This window comes from Diospyros lotus, chromosome 3, assembly GCF_014633365.1.
Source record: "Diospyros lotus cultivar Yz01 chromosome 3, ASM1463336v1, whole genome shotgun sequence".
NCBI lineage: Eukaryota > Viridiplantae > Streptophyta > Magnoliopsida > Ericales > Ebenaceae > Diospyros > Diospyros lotus.
Window position 1 is genome coordinate 27241960 of NC_068340.1, and position 25862 is coordinate 27267821.

Below are 25862 nucleotides of genomic sequence, written 5' to 3' on the forward strand. Positions count from 1 at the left end.
TTGTTCTGGGGTTGATAACAAAGTAGCTAATGTCCTTAGCTGAGTAGTTAGTTTTCTTTGGGTGATGAATAAAAAAGTTATTGGTTTTGGTAAGGTGAAGGACACTTACCCTACTTGTCTTGATTTTGGCTCTATTTACCTCACGTTAGTCAAGGTAATCATCACCCCCTTGTTGATTTTGTCATTCATGATGGTTTTATCTTTTTAAAGGAACAAAGTTGTGCATTATGTGAACTTCATTTAGAGACTTTCTCCTATGGGAAATGCCTGCTGGAGGATTAGCTAGTCATTTTGGAAGAGATAAGACTATTGCACTTATTGAGGATAGATTTTATTAACCGTCTTTGAAAAAGGATATCTCTAAGATTGTTTCACAATGTCACACATGTCAACAAGCCAAAACTAGGAAAAACAACAGGGGTTTGTACACTCCTCTTCCTATCCCACATACCTTATGGCAAGATGTGAGCAAATTTTTCATTTTAGGTCTACCCAAGATTGTTAGGGGACATGACTCAATTATCGTGGTAGTGGATAGGTTTTCTAAAATAACACATTTTCTTCCTTGTAATACAACCATATATGTGTCCCATGTTGCTAAATTGTTCTTTAGACAAGTTGTTAAGTTGCATGGTTTACCTTCTTCCATTGTATCTAACAAAGATGTCTTATTTGTTAGTTATTTTTGGAAGACACAATGAAAACTATTTCGGACGAGTTTGAAATTCACTTCTGCCTTCCATCCCCAAACAGATGGATAGATTGAAGTTGTGAATCATATTTTAGGATACTTGCTTAGGTGTCTTGTAGGTGAGAAGCATAGTAATTGGGATTTGGTTTTGCCAAATGCTTGAGTTTGCCTATAATAACTCTGTTAATAGGTTCATTGAAAAAATTCCTTTCGAAATTGTTCATGGTTACTCCCTTCGCACCCCTATTGATCTTGATACCCCTAGACGCCCAAATTTCTAAGCCTGCTGAAAATTTTGCCCAACACATCCATGAACTACATGCTAAGATTAGAAGGAAAATTGCAATGATTATTATTGACTATAAACTTGCTACTGATGTATATTGTAAGGCTCAGGAATTTAATGAAGGTGACTATGTCATGATTCGTATTCGCCATGAGCACTTCCCTAAACATTCCTTCAAGAAACTACATGCTTAAGCTAGTGACCCCCTTTCTTATCATTCAAAAACTTAGACCTAAGGCTTATTTACTCAACTTACCTCATAATATGAACATTAATCGTGTTTTCAATGTGGAAGATTTAACTCCTTACCCTTACCGAGGCACATTTGAGCCTCCTCTCTTGCCTTCTAGTGTTCCTACAGGTCACTAGGTTCCTTGTGTCCCACGCATACAGCAACAAGAGGATGTGATTGATGTTGTGTTTGACAATGAGATTGTGGCTTCTTCTCATGGTGGTGGTTATTGTCGTTTTCTTGTCAAACAGAAAAATCGACTAGATTCCGATAACACTTGGATACCGAAGAGGATTTTCAAATCCTAGATCTTAAGCTCTTGGAGTGGTATTTACAGTCCAACTCATCAGAGCCAAGTTCTTTTCAACCAGGGGAGAATGATGAAGATCATAGAAACATATTTCGAGAAACAATATTTTAGGTGTAAAAGTAGAAATTAATATTATTTTATTAATCTCTTTATTTTAATTTGTTTCCTAATTTTTTTTAATTTCTTTTATGTCCTGGAATCCTAATTAGATTAGGATTACCTTTATTAGCTTAATTACCAAGGAATCCTAGTCAAAAAGGAATCCTCATTAGAATAAGTTTCTATCTATTAATTATTTATAAATAATCCTTTAGTGAAGTATTAAATGACAAATTTTGATAAATAATATTGAATATTGCTATTGGCTTTGAGTAATAGAGTTTGGTTTGGGTTTTGCATCATCTATACCGCAAGCTATCTCTAGCCTAGTCATATTCTCTATTCATTAAATTGTCATGTTTATGGGTTTCCCACCAAGTTCATTTTCCTCTTTCTTCTGTTATAAACTTCCACCATTCCATCCACTTGTCTTCTTCTCACATGTAGAAATAATATTAATCACGTATCCCACATCTTATCTTTATAGGGGGCATTCCAACTAATTATGTATGTTTTGTTTTATTATATGGCCGCACATCCACCGCAACATCCTCATTTCAATTACACTTGTAATTTGCATGTGTTGGTATTTAACTCCCAACACCATAAGCCATACAATAAAGATGGGCTTATAGTTGTATGATAAAACTTCCCTTAAGCTTCAAAGAATTTTACAATCTCATAAAATATTGCATGCATTTCTCCACTTTAACGATCATGCCTTGAATCTATGGTTAACATCCTCCATAATCTCGTATTCTTTTTGAACAATTAATCCAAGACCTTTAAACTTATCTTTCTTAAGATAACTTGATCTCCAATTCTCACAATGTTGCAAAAAATTTTCTTGGGTACTTAACCCATAACTTATGCTTAGTTATTTATGAAACAAAATAGTCAGAAAAATTTAAGCATGCAACCTGCTGCAACAGGCCTCCTTGAAGTTCCAAAATATCTTGATTAATCCCTTCTTCTTCCTCTGTCAGATCAGGCTGTTACAAGGAAGATGGAGTTAGGTCACAAAAAGGTGAGTGGAACCATTGATAAATAAATAAATAACTACCTAAACATAAATGTAGAGGGGGATGTCACAAGAGAGAAGCTTAAGATAGCACAGTAATTAAACTATAGAAGCATACCATTGGCTCTGGACTCAACCCAATGCTCTGTAACTCAAGGAATAATTTCTCTTCAAAATTTAGCATCTGATATTGGCAGTCTAAGGTTGAATTATCAGATGCATTTGTTTGTGAAGTATGTGGCATGCTCAGATCGATCTCAGAGTTCCTAGTCACAAGTCCTGCATCTAAGTGTGACAGGCCATCATCTTCTTGCCATTGTTCATTGTTACATGAAGAACTGGAAATGCTTCGGTTACTATATGTGTTAGATGAAGCACTCTTATTACAAGAAAATCTGTCCAAAAAGCAGTGCTTCTGAGTCTGTGGATCCCCTTCTGACTCAACACCAGAATCCATTCTGTCCCTATCTTTAGGTTCAACATCAATAAGGTTACATGAACCACAATGTGAATCATCACTTGCGCACTGAAAGGGCATATTTCTGCTTTCATTCTGCTGGTAAAGTTCTTCACTTTCATCTTCTTCAATCAAAGATGAAAGAACCCTTTGAAACAGTGAAGGATCTTTGTCCAGTGGCCTTCCCATTTCAGCTCCTTTGGACAAAGCATCAATTTTGAAAACTTCTTGCTTTGATGAGCTTCTGAACCTTTTAACAGAGTTCAAAGGAGCTTCTTTATGCATAAGCATACCCTGGGAGAGCAAAGTGATTTTATAATTCAAGTATATTTCATTACAAAAATAAGCTAAATAATTCTCTGTATTCAGCCTAATTTCATTTTTCCCTAGGATTTATAAAGAATATTCCCACTGCATGAGGCTCCCTGTCTTGTGAGAGTTGTATTTGTATGCAGTATTCCCTTTGCTTTTTTTTTTTTTTTTTTTTTTTTGCAAAGAGGCTGTTTCCCTAGGATTTATAAATATATATATATTTTTTGTTATTTTGTAGTGGAAGACTACAACAAACGAAAAAGATTGACATAATCATGGCTGCATTGTAATAAAAATTTGTACCAAAGTATTATATTCATCAGCCAACATCTGAGATAGACTCTCATTTAACTCCTCAGCAAAAGAAAGCTGTTCCAGCATCAAAATAACAGAATGTAATAAGCCAGTCAGCATCGGTAAATCCTATAATATATGCATTTATGCACTTGATTATCACACTATAGCATATGCTACCTGTTGCTTCAGATATGATATATCCAGTGAACTGACAGAAGCAAAAATGTATTCTATTTTCTTCCAAAATGGGCTTGTAGCAGCAAGGTCTGTAGAATATGATATGTTAAATAATCAAGAGTGATAAATCTAACATGAAAGAGAGTTTTTCCAGCACAAAATGATACAGTAAAAACTAAAAGTGACTTGTGCATACAACTAGCTTTACGAGCAGTATTTGCAGCTGCTAATAGGTCTTCACGATCATCATCTGATTCACCTGGAAAATGGCATGTTGTATATATTATAAATGTTTCAACTTTCAAGACTCCAGTGACATGAGCAATTGCTTTTGCATTTGATCCATTTTTATTCTTAATCACCACCAACAAATGAGTGAAACAACATAACTAATGAGTTCTTTCAAGACAGTTGTAGCAAATATGAATAGGTGCAGAAGATAAAAGTGGGAACTCATTCCTTAAAAGACAATGGAGGCAAGATGCAAGGGCATAGAATAATGTTAATGATAAAGACAGACACGGGCAAAAATATAGCAGTGACCACTTAGAGCTAAAGTGCAATTCAGGTTATGCCAATTACTCAGATTATACGGAAATGGCTCATACATATTAATTTTTTGCTTCATTATATTATTTTGCAAGCACGGGTTAATTGAAATGTTAACAGTACCTGTAAAGTTGGAAGAACTATTTAAAATAAACCCAGCACTGGTCAAATTTTTTTGATCCATCAGATTCTTCGAAGGTGGACAGCCAAATTTACTATAAAAGGATAACAGACATTAGTAACGGCAGTAATGTGCAATGAAAATAAAAAGGTAAAAACCCATATTCCCCAATCCTGCTAGGAAAATAACGCAAAACCTTTTGTTCTTGTCTGAATCACGCCTGATGCTTTTAAGTTGCTTTGTTCTAGGTAACTTTTCTACTTTCTCCTTCATATGAGTGACATTTGGATTAGTCGAGGAACAAAACATTCCAACCCTTGCTGGACCATGAATTCCATCTCCAGTTTCTTCCTTGGCAATTGTCTTGTTCTTCCTTGACAGCAATATAGAAGGATGAGCATTATTGTCAGCACCATCAATACTGTCACCTGTATCTACTCTTTTTCCTTTCAACTCGTTTTCCCCATCTCCTGTCTCTTTGCCTTCAGATAATCCAGTTGAGAATGGAGTACTCTCAATTTTGATTTTTTCCTTTTTGTTATTATTGCCCATACCAATAGCCAGTACTGATCTACCTGAACCTTGAGAAGAAAATCTAGAACTGAGATCAGATGCTGCAAAACCAGGAGATAAGAAGTCGTCTTCATCATTATTTGTGACAGGAGAAACAAGATTCGTTCTCCTTGTGCGTGAGATTTTGTGTGGTCTTTGGCCAGCCCACTGGGCCATGGGGTGGGTAGATGCAACTGTAGATGTTGGATGATTGCAATTATTTGTCGCCCCCAATGGCAGGACTTTGTTTTCAGTTGTAGTGAGTTCCCAATTGTCAAGTGCTCCAGGTGAGGAATGACCTTGAGGGGATGAATCCACATTCATGATGGAACCAGTTCTATGAGCTCGAGAAACCTTCCCTTTAACCATGGTGTTAGGACTACTTGACTGGTTCTCCTCATGAATACTGAACAAAAATAAGGTCATAATTCAGTTGCTCACTTCATCAACATAAAGAAACAAAGTGCAAAACAAATTGTTAAGGAAACAAGAAACCTGAAAATTATAAACTAGAAAGTTTACTATTTCTGCTGTTATAGTTTTGCATCGAGTATAGCCTAGAAGAACTAGAAGAAGTCAGTGAAGTCAAGTTGGTTTCAAGTGGCAGTGTTAGTTAGTTAGATCAAGTCTAACGGCAACAGTTATATGAGTGCATATTAGACATTGTGTAAGTCTTATTTTCAACCTTGTATTGTCAGCCCTAAGTGCCTATAAATAAGAGGTACGAGGCAGTCGCTTGGCATCATTTCATTTACATATTACAAGTGCTGCGAAAATTGAGAGAAAAGTCTAGACAGATAGTGCTTTGTAATCTCGATTGTGTTGTACTCGTGAGAGGGTTTCTTGTACTGATTTCTTAAAGATTCTAGTGAATTGGCTCTCGGGACAAGAGACTGGATGTAGGATCATCATTGATCTGAATCAGGATACATCCTTGTGTATTCGTGTGGTTTGCATGTTTCTTCTCTTATTTTTAATTCTGTTCTTGTTGTGTTCTCTGTTTTGGGATAAATCAGTGTGTGTGTGACTGTAAATTGGCAAGAATGAGTGATTCCGGTGCTCCCAATTTCACATCTGCAACTCTACTAGATTGTTGCGAGATAAAACTGAAAAAGTTGGAAAACATACTTATTGTTTCCCTTTGCTGAAACCCTTTCCTCTGATATAGTTGTGCTAACCCTTGGATGAGGGATACTTCCCAGCTCATTCTTCAATGCAGCAACAGACTTGGCACTTGCAGACTCAAACGACTCTAACTTCTCGCTTTCACTCATTCTTGTTGAAGATCTTGATCTGTCAGCATAGAATGATATAAAGTAATGTAAAGCTTTAACTGCTTCCCCTACCCGGCCTAGCCCATTATTTCAGATTATAGTCATTGAGAAACAACCATGTAACATAAAAAATTGTCCACAAGATGACTGAAAACAACTGAATGTGGACACATACAGAAAAAAGAAACAGAAAAAACATGGGTATCAATTGAATTCGACAATTTTAGGAAAATAAGTACAAAGAAAAGAAAAAGAAATTAGACAGACAACCAAGGCATGATATCCAACTGTAACAAACTAATAAATCACAACAAGGGCATAGCGAGCCAGACACAATGAACTCCACGGACATTACCTTATTTATACAACTATAGCATGTTGTTCCAATGTAACATGTTCATTAAGGGTCCCACAAAGTATCCTGAAGAGCCATTATGAATCAGCACATAAATTATATTTAAAAAAAAAACTACAAGGCAGACAGATCAATCAAGCTCCAGGCACGTGCAAAGCCATATCCTCAAATAGAAGCTAACATGAAACAAGCTTTGGCATGCTAGTTCTCAACTTATGTCATGGACATATGAATAACTACCCATGCTATAGTACCCATAAATCTGTATGCATGAGCTTATTCAGAATACAGTTTGCCCCTTTTAAATTTCTTTGCTTCATTTGTTACATTATTTGTTCTGTAATAAGTGAGTAATTGGATCGTTGGGGATTTATTGGATTCTAATATAAACCTTGTAATTGACTTTTTGATACCTAAAATCCTTTAAATGATATATATATATATATATATATTTGGACTTGAAACTTTACCAACACTTTTATCTACAATTGAAAAGTGGTTTGAATATTTTTGCGAAATTTTCCTTCATGAAGATTTGGACATTAGGTAGGTTTTTGATAGGTTAAAAATTGTTCAGGTAGGTTATGTAAGGTTAATGTGAAGTTTAACATAAAGTTAATATTATGACAAACCTCAGGTATGTTTCTGTAATTATCCCTTCAAATAGCTTCTCATATTAGTTTCCCCTCTTGATTATACACAGTTGCCTAAAAAGAGGCTACCTAAAGAGGACCAAGGCAAAGAAATGTGTGTGTGTGTGAGTGATATATATAGTGAGAGAGAGACTTTTCTATTAGGTGAGTAGTCCTTCAGACAATCAGTTAGGGCATATCCCTATCACATCAGACTTTTAATGAAACATAGTTTTGAATCAAACATGTAAGCAAATTATTCACATCATAGAATTTCACACAGCAATTAGGATGGGACAGGAGACAAGTTTATTTTAGATAAGATCAATTTACAACAACAACAAGAAGAGAAGCATAAAATCTCACCACTTCATAAGCATGCATTTAGGTGCTAGTGCCACTAGAACCCTTGTATATGTATCAAAGGTCCTTTTCTAATTAGGATTCATTTTTTATTAGACAACATACATTCTATTTAATTGTTCAAATTTTGAGAAATTACTTGTAACTAACTGTTGGACGAGATCGAGATGATTTGAAATTCAAAAATAGCAGATTGATAAGATAAGGATAAGTCATTATCCTTGTAGAGTAGTTGTAAATTTGTATTTAAAGTTTGTATTTTAAGTTTGGTTTGTTCCTAGCTTTTAGGAGATAAAGAATCCTAAATCTTCTCCTAAATTATAGGAGATAAATAAGGGTCTCTTGTGTATATATTCTTTATTATTTCTCTAGAATTAATCAATCAAGCATTCAGTTTTTTCTTGTTTCATGGTATCAAAGCCAAGGCTCAACAAACAGCATTAAGGCTTCGCTGTTCTTCTTCTCTTTCTCAAAAATCATGGTCGATATTCACCAGAATCCTACCCTAACTAAAGCCTCCGCTACAAGCTCCCCAAACCTTTTTCCTCCTTCTGTTCCAACCTCTTCTTCTCAGAATCTACCAACTACCTCAATTGATAACTATCCCATACAAATTACTCACCACAAGTTAAATGGTAGTAATTTTAGGGAATGGTTTCAATCGGTTTTATTGGTGATCAAAGGGAAAGGAAAATCCAACTATCTCACAGGGGATATTCCTGCTCCTCCTATCGATTCTACCACCTATGGCACTTGAGAAGCAGAAAATTCAACCATAATGGAATGGTTTATCAACTCGATGGAGCCAAGACTAGGGAGGACTTACCTATTTCACAAAACCGCTAAGAAGATTTGGGATTCGGTCCAGTAGATATATTCCGACCTAGAGAACTCCTCTCAAAACTTTGAAATAAGATCAGCCATTAGGACAACAAGGCTAGGTAACACAAGTGTTAGAGATTACTTTAATATATTGGTTGAGTTATGGCATGAAATAAATTTGTTTCATACTATAAATTGGGAGTGTACTGCTGATAGCAAGAGGTATTACAGGTATTACAAGATGATTGAAAAAGATAGGATATTTGATTTCCTTCATGGACTTAACACTAATTTATATGAAGTAAGAGGCAGGATTTTAGGAACAAAACCCCTGCCATCTCTCAGTGAAGTTTTTGCCGAGGCAAGAAGAGAAGAAAGTCGACGAAAGGTAATGCTTCATCAACTTAGTGATTTGAATATAAACCAACAAAATTCTGCTCTTGCAACAGTTAAACCGAAGGAAAACTTTTCAAAAGGAGAAGGAAGGGAAAAACAGTGGTGTGACCACTGTAAAAGGCCATATCATACTAAGAATACTTGTTGGAAGATCCATGGTAAGACTGCAAACTAGAAGCCTAAAAACAAGAGAGACAATACCCGATCAGCCTATGCTGCCAAGGCATCCAGTGAGGACAAAAGTAGGACATATTTAAATTTGTCAGAAGAACAAATTCAGGCTCTCTATCGATTGCTAAATCAAGGTACCAGCCCTACCAACCCCTCTACACATCAGCCTACTGCATCCATGGCTCTACAAGGTAATCCCTATCTCTCCTTGACAACACATAGACTGCCTAAGGATGCTTGGATAATAGACACAGGGGCATCCAACCATATGTCTAGTTCTACTAAACATATGACCGAATATAATCCCTGTAAAGATTCAATTGATATTTCAATGGTTGGTGGTACTATATCTCCTGCAGTGGGTCATGGGATTGTTTGTCTTTCAAATCTAAAGTTAGAATTAGTTTTATATGTGCCTGGGTTGAGTTATAATCTCTTATCAGTGAGTAGGATTACCAAATATATGAATTGTAAAGTGATATTTCTTCCCTCATGTTGTGTGTTTCAGGACCAAGCATCGGGGATGATGATTGGCAGTGCTGAAGCAAAAGATGGACTCTACTGGTTGACGAAGAATACTTCAGCCTCATCTCATTCGAATAAAACAGTCCTAAATGTTACCTCCAATGCCAAAATTATGTTATGGCATAAACGGTTAGGACACCCTAATTTTCCCTATCTTAGATTCTTGTATCCCCAGTTTTTTATCAATAAAGACCAGATTCTTTCTTGTGAACAATGTACTCTTGCAAAACAATCAAGAGCCCATCATCCTATTCAATCTTATAAACCTTCTAAATCGTTTCATTTAATCCATAGTGACATTTGGGGCCCCTCTAAACATCCTAATCTTTTCGGTTCAAGATGGTTTATAACTTTTATTGATGACCATTCTAGGGCATGTTGGGTATATCTTATGAAAGATAAATCAAAAGCAAGTAGCATATTCAAAAGATTTCACAAGTTTGTTTTGAATATGTTTCAAACCTCTATTTGCATCCTTCGAACCGACAATGGTCGAGAATATTTTTCTCATGACTTGACCAAACTACTTACTTAATAATGGTATTTTGCATTAAAGTTCTTACCCCTACACACCACAACAAAATGGTGTGGTTGAAAGAAAAAATCGACATCTCTTAGAAGTGGCAAGGGCTATGATGTTTACCACTCATGTGCCTCATTCATTTTGGGGGAAGGTTGTTCTTACAGCCGGATATTTGATAAATCATCTCCCTTCCAAAACCCTCAAATTCAAAACCCCTCTTGAAACCTTTTGTGAATCCTATCCTAATACACCCTTCTTTCCTTCCATTGAGCCTAAAGTTTTTGGTTGTGCTGTGTATGTTCACAATCACAGTGTGTCTCGAACAAAGTTATATCCAAAAGCCCTTAAATGTGTTTTTATTGGCTACTCTCCTTCACAAAAGGGCTACAAGTGTTATTGTCCCATCAATCGGCGGTTTTATACATCCACTGATGTCACTTTCTATAAGGATCTTGCCTATTATTCACACACTTCTCAAACCAATCCTACTGATCCCCTTCTTGTTTCTTCATTTTTTCCTCCCTTCCTGCCAAAATCTTCTAATGGGGGAGAATTAATCCCTAATAAGATGCTAGCAGCAGTAGACCCTAAGACAAGTTCTCCAACTCCTGTTCAGTCATCACCCATATCTAAACCCATGCAGCCCCTATCTCCTCAGTCTCAAACTCGACAGCTTACCAGTCCTCCTTGGCTTGTGTATTCCCGAAGACCTAAAGGTTCATCTGAAGTCCAGCAAGGTCAATCATCCTCCCTAGATGATGGTCTATCAAAAGGCAGTAAAGCAGGCACTAATTTAACAAGGAATGAGACTAAATTAATAGAAGAATATGAGGATCAACCTTGTGATGCTATTCAGAATGATGGGCTAGACTGGGTAATACCTATAGCTCTCCGAAAGGGTGTAAGATGTTGTGTTAAACATCCTAAATATCCTCTGTCCAATTATTTAACTTATGCAAAAGTGTCTTCTCAACTTAGAGCATTTATTGCAAGGCTTGACAGTTCTGAAATTCCTAAAAATATTCAAGAAGCTATGGGAGATCCTAAGTGGAAAGCAGTTGTGATAGAAGAAATGAAGGCCTTGGTTGGAAACCACACTTGGGATATAGTTGAATTACCCCTAGATAAGAGAACCGTGGGATGCAAATGGGTGTTTACCATCAAGCACAATGCAGATGGTAGTATTGAAAGGTATAAGGCAAAGTTAGTGGTACAAGGATTTACTCAAACCTATGGGATAGACTATGAAGAAACCTTTCCTCCTGTAGCTAAACTCAATTCTATTCGGGTAATACTCTCAATTGCTGTAAATTTGGATTGGCCTTTGTTTCAGTTTGATATAAAAAATGCATTTCTTAATGGGGACTTAGATGAGGAGATCTACATGAAAATTCCACCAAGCTTTGAAGATGAAATGGGCTGTGGAGGAAAGGTTTGTAAACTGAAAAAATCTCTATATGGTTTGAAGCAGTCACCTCGGGCTTGGTTTAAGAAATTTAGCCTAACCTTAATTCGGCTTGGGTATAAACAAGGACAGGCTGACCATAACTTGTTTATCAAAACCACAGAAATTGGAAGAAAATCTATACTAATTGTCTATGTTGATGATATCATCGTAACATGTGATAATGAGCAAGGTATCAAGACACTGAAAGAGTAACTAAGAGCCGAGTTTGAGTTGAAAGACCTAGGACTCATGAGGTACTTCCTAGGAATGGAGGTGGCTAGAAGAAGGAAGGTTTATTTCTCTCTCAAAGAAAGTACACCGTGTATTTGCTCAAGGACACAGGTATGTTGACATGCAGACCAGCAAGTACCCCATTAGACAAAGGATGGAAATTTGAAGAGAATGATGATGATATCCCAATTGAAAAAGAGAGATACCAAAGACTAGTGGGCAGGTTAATCTATTTGTCCCTTACCAGGCCCGACATAACCTATGCGGTAAGCAAGATCAGTCAATACATGCATGCTTCTACAAAGAAGCACATGAATGTTGTGTTTCATGTGCTTAGATACCTAAAAGGGACACTTGAAAAAGGGTTGATGCTTAAAAAGACCAATGAATGAGGAATTGAAGGGTTTGTTGATGCAGATTGGGCAGGCTCTATAGAGGACAACAAGTCAACAACTAGTTATTGCACTAAGTTATGAGGAAATGTTGTGACTTGGAGAAGTAAAAAGCAATTAGTGGTGGCTCGTAGCAGTGCAAAGACAGAATTTCGAGCAATAGCTCAAGGCATTTGTGAGGTAATTTGGTTAGAAAGGTTAATGGAGGACCTAAGGATACCTTTGACTCAACCTACAAGGGTATACAGTGACAGTAAGTCTGCTATTAGTATTGTGAGAAAACCTGTCCAACGTGATTGTATGAAGCATATAAGGATTGACAAAAATTTTATAAAGCATGAAATTGAGGAAGGGGGAATAATTCTATCCTATGTTCCAACCATGGATCAAATTGCAGATGTGTTCACAAAAGCTACGATGAAACCTGGGTTCAAATCTCTAATAGTCAAGCTAGAAATGACTTGCATCTATTCCTAAGCTTGAGGGGGAGTATTGGACGAGATCAAGATGATTTGAAATTCAAAAATAGGAGATTGACAAGATAAGGATGAGTCATTATCCTTGTAGAGTAGTTATTGTAAATTTGTATTTAAAGTTTGGTTTGTTCCTAGTTTTTAGGAGATAAAGAATCCTAAATCTTCTCCTAAATTATAGGAGATAAGATAAGGTTCTCTTGTGTATATATTCTTTATTATTCCTCTAGAATTAATCAATCAAGCATTCAGTTTTTGCTTGTTTCACTAACCCTTGTATATGTATCAATATACTAATACCAATAGTTTAAGATCAACTTATTACTATCAAGATTACTAGTAAATGCTTTCAACTCACAAGAACCAATCCAATTGAACACAAAGCTACACCCCACACCCATAGCCGAGTCCATGAATCCAACAACTCCATCCCAGCATTCTCAATCCTCCAACCTCTCCTAAATCTTCCCTTGATCCCAAATCTTATGGTATCTACTCATCTTCTCCAAAAGCTGTCTGAACCCTCAGGCCTTGTCTCCATAGTCCCAAGTTAGTGCTAATCTATTAACACCAGCACTTACACAGAATGCATCTCTATCTAAACCATTACCTAAAAAAGGGGTAACCTAATGTTAGACTATGTTGTCCTCTTCATGAAATTCTGACAATCACACAAACTGTCAGTTATTTACGGGCTTCATTTTACAAACTTTTCTAACAAATAATACACTATATCAGAAATATACATATCATCACTGACCATTTGATACTTATAACACCCATTTTTTCAGGCTCAAATCTCTGGTAACCTTGTCTATGAATATTTATAACTTTTCCTCACCCAGCCTGATATTCTGTATCAAATCTAGACCAACAAAACTTTTGTCTTGAGTGCATTCCAACACCAGCCAGAAACTTGGAATTAATATGAAAAACAATAGTTACTCACCAATAAAACAGAAAAAGAAGGTACAAAGAGTGAATCAAGAAAGCAACACCATGCCATCTGAAGAAGGCAGCCACCTAAAAATGGAAGCAAACTCACATGCAAATTAATTTTTCATCTAAATTCTAGAAAATATCAGTACTTACAACAAGGATATGACTGAGTCACAAGCAGTTTTACAAACCATGTATTGTCCAAATAGAAGTACAGATACTACCTGAAATTAAGAGTGTCAGAAGATCGCAATTTAGTATTAGTACTCAGCTTCGGATGCATGGCTTGTTTCATATCTTGGTCACCACTAGCACCCCTGTTTACTATTGTTCCTGAAGATCTTTTCCTTTTCAGTTTTTTCTCCCATCCTTCACCTCCAACAGGCAACCTCCGGATCTTTTCTACAACCTGAATCTTCCCCCCACAAACAGCCAGCGGCAAATCTCTATTCTTCTGCATGACAATCTGCTGCTTTGAGAAAACAGATGACTGACCACTGGCCTGGGAGGTTTTCAAAGAGAACCAGATCACAATCAAACTGAACAGAGTTATAGACAATGATTGCTTCAAAGCCTAACTGGACAAAGACAATGCAGAGAACATGAATATTCCATTTAGAGTCCAGACTGGGGGAGTGCTAAAAGAATAACAAATAAATAAATGAAAACATCCCACCACTTACTGCTGGAAGGGCTTGAACCAGCAGACACTGTCATGAAAGTTGAAGGCCAAACAAAAATATTGGCAAAGGGAATCTGTTCCCAATGATCTCTAAGATACAGAGTTCAGAAGGAGAAGAATGTAAATAGAAGTAATATTAACAAAAATGAAAAGAAATAATACACTTTCAAGCAAGAGGAGAATGCTAAAAGGAACTAATACTTCTCAAATACAAACCTGTGTATCCACCACTGCTGTCCGGATGCGCTTCTTCATCCTAAGCCCAGAAGTTCGAGTTTTATCCTCAAATCTTTTATTTAAATGATCATTTGGGCTTTGAAGAATTTGACTTCCCAGTTTCAAGAAATTTTCTCCACTTGATCTCTCGTCTGATAAGAAACAATGCTTTTGGCGCTTCTTACAGCTTAAAGTTCCCCTATACTTGTCCAATTTAAATATGGACTCACGCAACATTTTTGCTCTATCCCTGCAGAAAATTGTCAAGTCTTTGTTAAGTAACTAGTTATGTTGCTGAGGGCTAAAAACTAACCAAATCCAAAAGTTCCGCTTTCAACAAGATATTACTCTTATCACACAGATATTCTCAAATACTACGAGTGATTTACTGTCATGTGCACGATGGGAAATGGAAGGAAGGCTTTCAGTTATCAAAAGTAAGATTAGAGGGAAATATAATTTAAACCATGAAAGACGTCATCAGCATCTATATCCTCACCATATTTAGACGTTCATAATTCATGATTTAAAAGATATTTCCATCTAATCTTTCCTTTCACAATAAAAATGACCCCATAATGCAATTACTTGACCTTTTCATGCACAAATGACATGAATTATACGGCCTCCTTTCTTGCAATGGATGAGTCTGAATTACACTCAGATAGACCAAAAGACTGGCCAAACCAGACATCCCCTTTAAACAAGAAACTAATTACAGTCCCAGCACACAAATATCTTCAACCATGAACCCCCCCAAAATTGACCAATAAACAATCTAGATTACACAACTTAGGTTGCCGAGAATTGCCATTCACATTTGGAGTTGGAGATTGCAAACTCTTTTACCTGGCGTTCCTAGAGGCGATTAGGAGGCTATGCTTAAAGTTCCTGAGTTCCTGGACGGCCGGAGGCGGCGGAGGCTCCGGCACAGAAGCTTGGTCCTCCGATGAAGCTCCTCCGTTTCGAAGAGCAACGGCGAGGAGCCGCCTTAGCTCCCCCGATCGGCCGTGTTTCTGGCTGCCAGCGAGAGTAATGGGGTGGAGTGGGAAGCAATTGGTGAGCGGAAGCAGGTAGGGCGATGAGGAGGAATCGCCTCGGGTCGAATTGCTTCCGTTACTCGACATCTCAAATGGCTTTACTATAAGAGAGTCAATCAACCTGTATCGGGATTCCACGGTGAACCAATGCCGCCAAATTCCACCGATTCCATTTAATATGTACTACCCCTACCCCCCCACCCCTACCCCAACCCCAAATATTGCAAAGATTTTCTCAATGGTCAAACGCTTTGACACTTCGTTTGGGTGAAGTCCGCCCCTTGTTTGGGTGCTCCTTTCTAGTTTCTAGTTGTATATCCTATTGTTTGATCATGTGTTGTGATGATTTTCTGTTTTTTTTTTTTAAAAAATTTATCGACATAAATATCTATTTCGAACGATCTCTTTTAAAAGTCTTGATCGAGAGTTAGTACTTTTAATTTAATTTTAAAATTTAAAAAAATATTAATTTTAAAAAAATTAATAAAATTTTTATTAAATAATACTACGTTACATTCATCCCATCCCATGAGAGTTTTCGTAAATAATTCTAAATTACTAACCCTTTTATAATTTGTTAAAATTATAGCTTTAATCATGTTGTAGATTCATGAAATAATATTTTTCATAAAGATTGGTAAGTATATTATAATTATGCAATTATTATACTAATTATAATTATCGTAATGTACAAGATATTTCTTACGTGGGTTAAAGAAATAACATATTAATGACTAATAATCGATTTGATTCATTATGGTTTAATTAAGTTTAACAATGTTCAAAGCATGTAATTTTTGAGTTTGAGTGACTCCAAGAAATAAAAATCAATATTGGCACTAATATAACTGTTTGCTTAAATGCTTTGTATTGCATATTATCTCCTGCAGGTTGTGTGCATATTAACTGTTTGTTTAAACGCTTCGGATTTAAAAAATAGATTTTGTTTCGTTTTCAAAGTTCTCTCAGATGAAAAGGTTTGGGCTATATCGATTTTACAGGTATTGCTCTTTTCCAATATTCTGAAGATCTATTTGCTGTTATTGCAGAGAAAAATATGGCAAATGCTGTAACTGTACACTCTGAGCTGCAAGATGTATTAGTACTCAACAGCTACAGCTGTTTAATTAGCTGTAAAATTATTGCAATGGCCACGAGAATCATACTTATCAGACCAAATAAGATCAGAAATGTGCCGCCATATACAGGCTTCTCATATGACGTTGCCATGAACAATCCAGAGTGCACTTACCGTAGTCTGGAGATTAATGGCATGGCTGCCTTAAGAACCTCGTCAAAACACGGCTAACTTACTATGCCCAGGTGCTAAAAACCACGAGGAAACATTAGTAGGGCAATTTAAAATCATTGATGTAGCCAGAAATTTTGGCACCGCTGATATCCTGACACATGAAAGGGGGAGTGCACCTCATTTGTGCCTACTAGGAAAGTCCACACAGGCATCCTGACATGCAAGCGTCATGTTACGTGGGCTATCAATGCTTCTGCCTAGCACCACTACATGTAGGCCCCTTGGCATTGAGGCGACTATCGAAGGCTCATATACCCTTGGATAACCTCTAGAATATGTCAAAAAGCGATTATAGTCTTACGTACAAGTAACGCAGTGAAGGGTGACACTTATCACAACCAAGTAGAGGCATTTTTGCTTAAAGACTTCTTGTGGTACGAATTTCGGTTACAATCATATTATTTTAAACTTATGATCATATCATTTTAAGTAGATTTAATACTACAAAGACGCGTTAACAATTGAAAAATATAATATTTGATTTTTGAAGTGTAAAACATCAATATTCAGTATCTTAATTATTAAAAATTGTTATTTTAAATTCTTATTATAATTAAAAATAAACAAAATCATTATTTATGTTACGCAAGATGGCGCGTCAGGGAGATGCATCAAATTAGACTTAATACGTAAATATGATATTTGGTCCCTCAATAATTAAAAATTTCGACATTTGATCCTGATATGAAAAAATAACTAAATTTGATAAAACTTAAATTTCATAAAAAGACTTAAAATTTTTATAAAAATACCTAAAAATATTTTTAAAAACTTAAATTTCATAAAAAGATGTAGAATTAATTAAAAAAAAAACTTAAATTTCATAAAAAAAACAAAAAAATTCATACAAAAGACCTAAAAATAATAAATATATATATATATAAATTTTATATAAGACCTAAAAATTTCATTAAAAAACATAAAGATATTTAAAAAAAAGACATAAATTCCATAAAAATATCTAAAAATTTCCTAAAACAGACATAAAAGTATATTATTTTTAGGTTTTTTTTATGAAATTTAGGTCTTTTTATATTTTAGGCATTTTTATGAAATTTAGGTTTCCTGAATATTTTTAGGTCTCTTTTATGAAAATTTCAAGTCTTTTTATGAAATTTATTTTTTTATTATTTTTAGGTATTTTTATGAAATTTAGGTTTTTTGAATATTTGTAGGTCTTTTATGAATTTTTTAGGTATTTTTTATGAAATTTAGGGTTTTTTTTTATCAAATTTGGTATTTTTTCATATTAGGGACCAAATGTTAATTTTTTTAATTTTTAAGAAATCAAATGTCATATTTATGTATTAAGCCTAATCTGACGTGTCTTGTTAACGTGACCACTAATACTCTCAATTGTCATATTGAATTTTGTTAACAGTTTCATTTATTTTCAGTCATAGTAAGTATTTAAAATAATAATTTTTAATAGTTAAGATATTGAATTTTAATATTTTGTACTTTAAAAATTAAATATAATATTTTTTAATTATTAAGCAGTCGTCACATGTATTAAGATTTTCAAATATGAAAAGAAGCATGACCTCTCTCATACTCTAATTTGAGTTCTCCTTATTGGTTGCTAAACCATACTCTCATATTGATATTCCCTGCACATTATACCACTCATACTCTCATAAATTGTTTGCTTTCAGTTGCCCCATGACCAACTCTAATTTGAGCATCAAAGAGCCTTACCCTCTAACTTAGGCAATTTTGCAATTACAAATAACTCTTCCAAGCACTTTATTTTTGAGGGTCCAATTGGACGGATAAAAAAAGGTCCGGATATATCTGGAACATTTTTCATTTGATTGTTAACTGTAATCTATTTATCTTCTTCCTTTCAAAGTAAAAGCTATTCTCTCTCTGCACAGTAAATTTGGCGGATTGTCAAATTTATAATGCAACATCCAAATACAGAAAAATACACGCTTGGGAACTTTCTTGAAAGAAATGTAGCACATGCTTGGTCATTCTATACAAACAATTCAATGACAGTATCACCATTCTGATGATAAGGACATGAACAATTAATCGGTCACTTTAGGTCGGTAGAGTGGGGGGTCTTCTCCAAGCAACAGAGACTTTAAAATGGCTTCGCATGTAGCCCTGTCATACACAAGTAAATGTCCACCATCTGGAACTTCATGATACCGAATCCAGGGTAACTTTCTTGAGATGTGTCTTTGTAATTGAACAGGCACAACCTTGTCTTCATAACCTTGCCAGATGTGAACAGAGCTTTCGTTTTTAGTGTATGGATTTTTTAAGTTCAGTGGATCAAAGTCCCACTTGCTAAAAGCCACAATAAAATCATGGCGGAGGGAGTCAAAAACACCAGGCTGCGTCAACTTATTCTGCGAGTAAGAGAAAAATGTATAAAAGGGGCAGCCTAGTGTTATTATGGGCTGTTAATGTGTTCAAAACTCATGATGTGTTCATATTTTCTTATTTGCTTGGAGACATTCAGTTGGGAATATTGCTTGAGATTCATAGGGGCCTGTTTAGTTGTGGAGAACAATTTCTGATGCTTCAACTCCAATTTTACAACTAAACAGGCCGCCCTAACATTTTATGTTTCAAAGAATGGCATTCAATTTCCAGACAATTTAGAAGACATCATTTTGATGCTTTCCAATTCATGGTATAAAGATGTAAAATTAGAAAATTGGGTTTTCTCTACAACGGAACAGGACTAAAGATTTTATAGAAAATTGGAGATAGGAAACTAGAAAACATTTTCCACTACTAAACAGCCCCATAGTTTTTGAAGTTGTTTTGACAATGTTGATTGCATTCATGCTTAAACTTGTGAACAGATACAGTAACCTGCAATGTCTCCTTCCCTTTTTTATTTGCAGATAAAATAAAAAGAGTTACCTGATTGAACAATTGATATGCTGGGCTATTCTTCAAGACCTCCATGTCTTTGTTGCTAAAGAATTTTGGGTTTCTTTCGATGACAGAAGAAGAGGGGAAAATTTTCTGAGTGAACCACCAGTACAGTAGTCCAGGTGTGTACCGTGCAACTCGAAGTGTCCACTGTGATAGATTCTTCCTGTAGTCGTCCTTTATCAGATCATAAGGAAGAGAAGGCCAATTGTAACTAATCATTGGAACCACGAGCGCCACCCCTGCTAGCCTGCAAGAACATTTTTAAGTCCAAAGCAATGTTATAGGCATGATTGGAAGCAGTGTTATAGGCAATGTCTACAGTGAATGTTTTTGCCTGTCTGGTATCCTTTTGAGGCAACTCCATGTGGGGTAAGATCCAAGTGAGACTCCAATTATATAGAACCTGGATCCTAATTGCAGCTGATCAGCAAGTTCTTCAATGTCAGATGCTTCAGTTTTCAGTGAACGGCTTGAATTTGGATCACTTTCTCCATACCCAGCTCGGTCATAAAATAGAAGATATATCCCGAGCTCTTCCATTAGGTCCTGGAAACTAACACAACTGTCAGCTCTGTTTTAATTAATTCCTTTCAAACAAATTGCTTCTTCAAATGGGTAGCCAAGCAGGATTTCCAGTGCATGACATAAGTTAAGGTTAGTTGGCTTATTCAGATGATTGCTTGGTTAACAATAAGAAATAATTTGTTAATGAAGGTCTTGTGCCTTTGTGCAGTGTGAAGACCATAACATACCTCTTTTTCTTCAGTGAAGTAAACCTTGTATTATTAGAGAATTATGTATCTAAAGCACTTTGGAATACATGATCTTGTGAATTGCTATTCCATTTTAACTATTTTTTAAATATATTAAGACGCAAGATATTTTAACATTCAGATTCGCTGTTAGCTCATTGTATTCTTAACTTGTTTCCCTTTTCCTACCTTTCCCTGTCATTTGAGCTAAGTTTTTGGAGTTCCTTCTATCAAACTTCCATGTAACTTTAAGATTAACATAAGTGAAAATCATTAAATCAAGAAGAGGAATTTATTTCATTACCTGGGATGCCAAAAAGTTCATTTCTTTAGAGCTTCCAAATCCATGAACTATAATGACTTTGTAGTTAGATTTGTTCTTGGGAACTCCCCTCTCTCTGTAAGCCAGGTGCCTCCCATCACTCAGTCTGATCCTTGATATGCCAGCAAATTGATCTGATGATGACAAAGAAGAAGACGGTGATTCAGAACCCTCAGCAGGTGCAGTGACAGTTTTTCTGGTTTGCTGAGCTATTCCAAGACAGCCCAGGAACATACAAGCTGCTCTCCTGAAAATCATCTCTGAAAAATACATGAAAACGGTGAGTGTACCTTGATAACAACAAATCCATTTTCTAAGCACAGTTAGAGCTTACCAGATTGATGTTTTTCAGGAGAACTGCCTGTGATGACTTTGGTGACTTTCTACAGATTCTGCAACCTCTAGGAAGATGAGGATCTGTCAGGTGGCTTTCCTTCCCCCTTCAACTTTGGATGGTAAGCTGCAGGTCGGTAAAGCCAGAATATTTAGCTAGAATATGTTTGGGCACAAGATGTTTGTTAATTGCAAACTAGTACCAACTTGCACCGAAAGCTGTTTTTAACTAAATGGGTCAGGTTTTGGAGATTCACTCTCTCAAGGGTAAAGCACAGGGATGAAAGAGCTTCAAATTCAGAACTTGTAATTTCTTAGCCCTCTCCTCTAACCCAGTGATTTGCTTTAGCAATAAAGTTTTGCTGCAATTTGATTCCAGAAGACATGGGAAACAAGTAAAAATGGCAAGAAGCAACCATGTGGACTATCTACCTGTAAATATATACACATAAAGTAAGTATACTAGTCAATTGCATTTCTATGATCTTATTTTAGGTAATTAAAGAGCCTGGTTAATTATGGCTTATTCTCTGTTCACTCTTTGTTTGTTCTCGAAACTGAAAATTTTGAAAATGCTTATCTTCCATTTTTGAAACCAATCTATTTTAATAAATAGTTTGTAGAAATAGACCATAAGGGTTTTTATTTAAGTTTCTGAAAGGTATTGATTCCAGCTCATTCTGGGGGCCCTTTTTGAAGGGTATATGCTCCTTCAAGACAGGAATATATCCCGCAAAATTATTATTCTTATATTTTCAACTTGCAAATTCATTTACGGAAGTGACCTTGTGCTAATTGCATTAGCATAAGTTGCCAAGAACTATGAACAAATTATGCTTCTACAATTATATTTCTGTCTTCTAGCTCCTTGATTGTCCGGTTGCTTACGGCAAGGAATCCGGATGTGCGTTTTACCAGAAGCCGTCAAGAGTACGTAATTGCAGGTATAAAACATGGAACAGCTTCTTCAAATAAAAAATTACCTTAACTACAATGGTTTCAGTTATGGAACTGCTTGATTTAATGTATTAATTGGAGCATATGCTAGCTGGGGAATGAACATGTAACTGTCTTCTGAAAATTTTACAGGAATTCAAAGACAAAACTGGAAAACTATCATCTTGCTTCATGAATTATTAGGAAAATGTTGATTCTTATAATTCTTTTCTCTTTTCTCCTGTTCATCCTTGCCCTGCCCTGCCCTCCTTTCTATTTCTATGTTGTTGGGTCAGAATTACATATGATATTTTATGCATCAGGATCAGCATCATATTATTGGAATATTGGAATATTTTGTATTGATTGATACTTTGTTCTTAGAATATTCTTTTAGTTCCTTGCGAGGTCTGAAGGCAGATAGACACACATATTTCTATACATTTAATGTGGCCCTTGTTTGGGATGTAGTTTGCTTTCCTCGGTACTATCCAACCTCTAGATTTGGGTCCCACCAGACGACCTTCTTGCTCACATTTGGTTTTTTGGGGTTGAAATTTTACATAATACCCTCAAATTCAATTGTATTGTTAATTGTTGTCACCTAGGCTACGAAATTCATTCAAAATGATTAGTTGACAATTTAGTTTCTGAGTTTTACTCTTATGTCTAAGATTTTTAATATTTTTTTCTGGATTTTACCTATAATTATAGTTGCTTTATCAATATATTTATGTATTCCTTCAAAATTCTTAAGTTTCCTCTATCTCTTCTTCTTCTTCTCTTTCCTTGAGAGATAGTTCATCTTTCCTCGGTGATAATACTGCACACATGTTAGCTTTAGTGTAACGCCCCGTAAATGCCAATTTAATTTAATTTTGGGGTAATTTAAATTAAAGGAAATATTAAAATAATTTGTTGTGATTTAATAAAATTTACTTATGTGATTTTAAGGAAATAAGAAATTAAAATAATTAATTAATTTGTTTTAGGAATTTCTGGAATTACAGGAAAATTAAAAGAAATTCAATAATGGGATTTTCAGAAATTTCGGGAGTTAATGTAATTAATTAAGTGGGCGTTAGTACAATTAATGAAAAGTTTTGGGTGCTGGCGTGTATTGCAGAAAAGAGCTCAAATCACCTTAAATATATCATAATGCATATATAGGTTGAAGATGCATGCGAGCGCGAGCGGTCGCGCGCGAGGCGGCCAGGCGGTGGACGCGGCTTCGAATCCGCGGGCAGGCGCGCGAGGGGGGGGATTTTTGGCTGATTTAATTCAGCCTCTAGACGTCGAAACGACGTCGTTTCGTCAATGGCGGTGGCTCCCAGTGGCTGGCTCGCGCGCTGCCACGTGGCCGCGCCTCAGCCGCTCGTTTTTGGCCGATTTAAGCCCGATTTCGGGCGTTCTTTTTGCATGCGAACAGTAAGGAAATTGCAGAAAAGAACAGCAGCGTGCGCGAGAGAAATTTCTGAGATTTTGGGGCTTCAAAAATTGGATTAAACTCCGTTTAATCCCTGATTTAATTATCCAGGTATGTAGAGCAGCTAGTAATTAATATTCTGTACGGTCAGAATTTCGTTTTGCGTCCAATTTTATTAATTCTGGCAAATAATTGGGATATTGCAGTTTGTATAATTTTTACTGCTTTTGGACCCAACAAGCCCAAGAATATCTCTGTTAAGGCAAGTTCTTCTTACCTATCTCGTCGTTTCTTTCGTTGGCGATTTATTGGGCCTCCCTTCGTTTGTTTCGGCCATTAATTAATTATGAAGTTTTTAAACGGTTAGTTTAAGATTTAATTTATTAAATGGATCTCATGGGTTTTATTCGTTGGTTTCCTACGGGGGTTTGTGCCACCCCCTGCCTGTTGGGAATGATGCCGTACTCACCCGGGACTAGGTTCTTAGCGGTTCGGGTATTAATTGGATTTTTGGTTATTTTCTGGCTGGAGCGGTTGTGCAGTGGGGGCTAGGATCGATGGTTCGGTGACGGAGTGACTATCGTACGGACTACCTTAGGCCGCCGGCGAGTCTCTCCTACCCACTGACCGTTGACCGGTGCCAGGCATTGCTAACTTGCTTAACCGTTATGTGATTATAGCATACCTACTTATATTTTATTCTCGTTGCATGGCTTGATGTGCACATGGGTACGGGTTGCATGTTGGGATTAACATGATTTGGTTATGCTTGGTCACGGGCATTTTAGCTTGATTATGATGCATCCAGCACGGGCATATGCATCGTGTGTGGCTTACTATATGGGCGGAGCATGGCCTGATGCTTGGATGTATGGGCGCCTGGTATCACGTTGATGCTCACTACGTCATTGCATTTTATGTGCATTGCATGGCTACTGATAGTATTTAGTTCTCGGACGGGAGTACCGTTCCGAGGGAGCCTATGGCTCGGTTGTCGGGAGTACCGACGTGGATACGGGTGACGGGAGTACCGCCCCGGGACAGTGCGCACAGGTTTGTTGAGGATATTGTTGCCTTCCAGGGCAGCGGCAGGTTGGTATGGGACTTGGGTGCCAGGTGTCTTGTGTGGGCCCCAAGGACCGGTATGTGCTCTTACTATACTGCACTGTTGTGTTGTAGCGTCTCATGACTTGTGTGTACTTGTGGGGCTGTGTTTGGGATGGTCTCTTCTTTTATTTATAGCCTTTCATTTCTTATAAACTTGCTGAGTCTTGCGACTCACCTTGCTTTCCATCATTCCAGGTAAGGGTAAAGCAAAGGCCGAGGGCGAGGATCGTTCCATTTAGCAGCCGGCCGCGTTGGTAAGGTGTACAGTTAGCTGCCCCCGTCATCTCTGATGTTTTGCTAGAGTCGCTGTCTTTTATTTTTGACTGTGCCAGGTTGTCATTTGTACCTCCTATTGTTGGCACAGGGTCTGTATGTATTTTTATATACTTCATGACCGCTGTATCAGCGGGGTGCTTGTGGGCATGCATGTTTACCGTTTTGCTTCCGCTGTTAAATTTCTTATTTATGCATGCCAGGGCATTTCTGTCTTTTGTCTATTCCTCTTCCCTTCTGTGAGCGCACTCGTTCGGATAGACCGGGTGGTTGGGATATCCGGGCGGGGGTGCTTACAATGTTGGTATCAGAGCGTCATTAAGTCAATTTGGGGGACAAGTAACTGTACACCAAGGCTGTTAGGTAGAGTTAGAGTGTTAGGACGTGTCTGTTATTTCGAAATGCGTTCTAATTAAATTTGGTTGTCTAGGTATCATGGACGCACGACGTGGGCGAGGTCGTGGTAGACCGTCGGCACGAGGTAGAGGACATCTTGTCCCTACTCCGGAGGTTCAGGCTACAGGTGCGGGAGAGCAGAGACAGCCAGGGCCACCAGATATGCAGGAGACATTAGCGGGTATTTTACAAGCTGTAGATGTACTGGCAGCATCTCAGTTGCGACAGGAGCGCAGACATGATGATAGGACCGCTACGGCCCAGGCGTCGCATTCAGGTACGTCAGGAGCAGGGGACGGTTCAGGTGCTACAGTGCTTAGAGATTTTATGGCCTTGCGACCACCAGAGTTTAGTGGAGGCGCTGATGCGACGGTGGCTGAGGATTGGTTACTAGCGGTGGAGAAGCATTTGAGATCCATAGACTGTGCAGAGGCCCACAGAGTTCGGCTGGGGACTTTTTTGTTACGAGGTGACGCCGAGCGGTGGTGGGAGACCACCAGACAGAGATATGGCGATGGAGGT

At 37.0% G+C, this 25862-nt stretch overlaps 2 protein-coding genes across 3 annotated transcripts in view; both read right to left on the minus strand.

Moving 5' to 3' along the window:
• Positions 1-15819, minus strand: part of LOC127796742 (uncharacterized) — a 36732-nt gene extending 20913 nt beyond the window's left edge. The window contains exons 1-12 of one of the 2 annotated variants that reach the window (XM_052329094.1): positions 15395-15819; positions 14546-14795; positions 14331-14419; positions 13872-14186; positions 6233-6397; positions 4749-5510; positions 4555-4646; positions 4079-4141; positions 3883-3971; positions 3712-3777; positions 2758-3390; positions 2539-2610 (exon numbers count right to left, since the gene is read on the minus strand). In XM_052329094.1, coding sequence (XP_052185054.1) covers positions 2539-2610; positions 2758-3390; positions 3712-3777; positions 3883-3971; positions 4079-4141; positions 4555-4646; positions 4749-5510; positions 6233-6397; positions 13872-14186; positions 14331-14419; positions 14546-14795; positions 15395-15672 — 2874 coding nt within the window. In that variant the 5' untranslated portion in view covers positions 15673-15819. The remainder of the gene's footprint in view (positions 1-2538; positions 2611-2757; positions 3391-3711; positions 3778-3882; positions 3972-4078; positions 4142-4554; positions 4647-4748; positions 5511-6232; positions 6398-13871; positions 14187-14330; positions 14420-14545; positions 14796-15394) is intronic. The other variant, XM_052329095.1, reaches the window with a different exon arrangement.
• A 2959-nt stretch (positions 15820-18778) lies between these two features.
• On the minus strand, positions 18779-21726 carry LOC127796332 (uncharacterized). The gene is made up of 5 exons (XM_052328416.1): positions 21204-21726; positions 20852-21129; positions 20130-20341; positions 19781-20042; positions 18779-19257 (listed from the first exon to the last, which is right to left on the minus strand). The coding sequence occupies exons 2-5, from the start codon at positions 21125-21127 to the stop codon at positions 18931-18933; spliced, it is 1077 nt and encodes a 358-aa protein (XP_052184376.1). The 5' UTR covers positions 21128-21129; positions 21204-21726; the 3' UTR covers positions 18779-18930.
• Positions 21727-25862: the final 4136 nt, after the last annotated feature.

Coding starts and splice junctions, on each gene's coding strand:
- LOC127796332 (XM_052328416.1), bottom strand. CDS start 21,127: ATGATTTTCAGGAGAGCAGCTTGTATGTTCCTGGGCTGTCTTGGAATA. Junction 20,043..20,129: donor CTCAAAAGGATACCAGACAG/GCAAAAACATTC, acceptor ATGTTCTTGCAG/GCTAGCAGGGGTGGCGCTCG. Junction 19,258..19,780: donor CATATCAATTGTTCAATCAG/GTAACTCTTTTT, acceptor TCTTACTCGCAG/AATAAGTTGACGCAGCCTGG.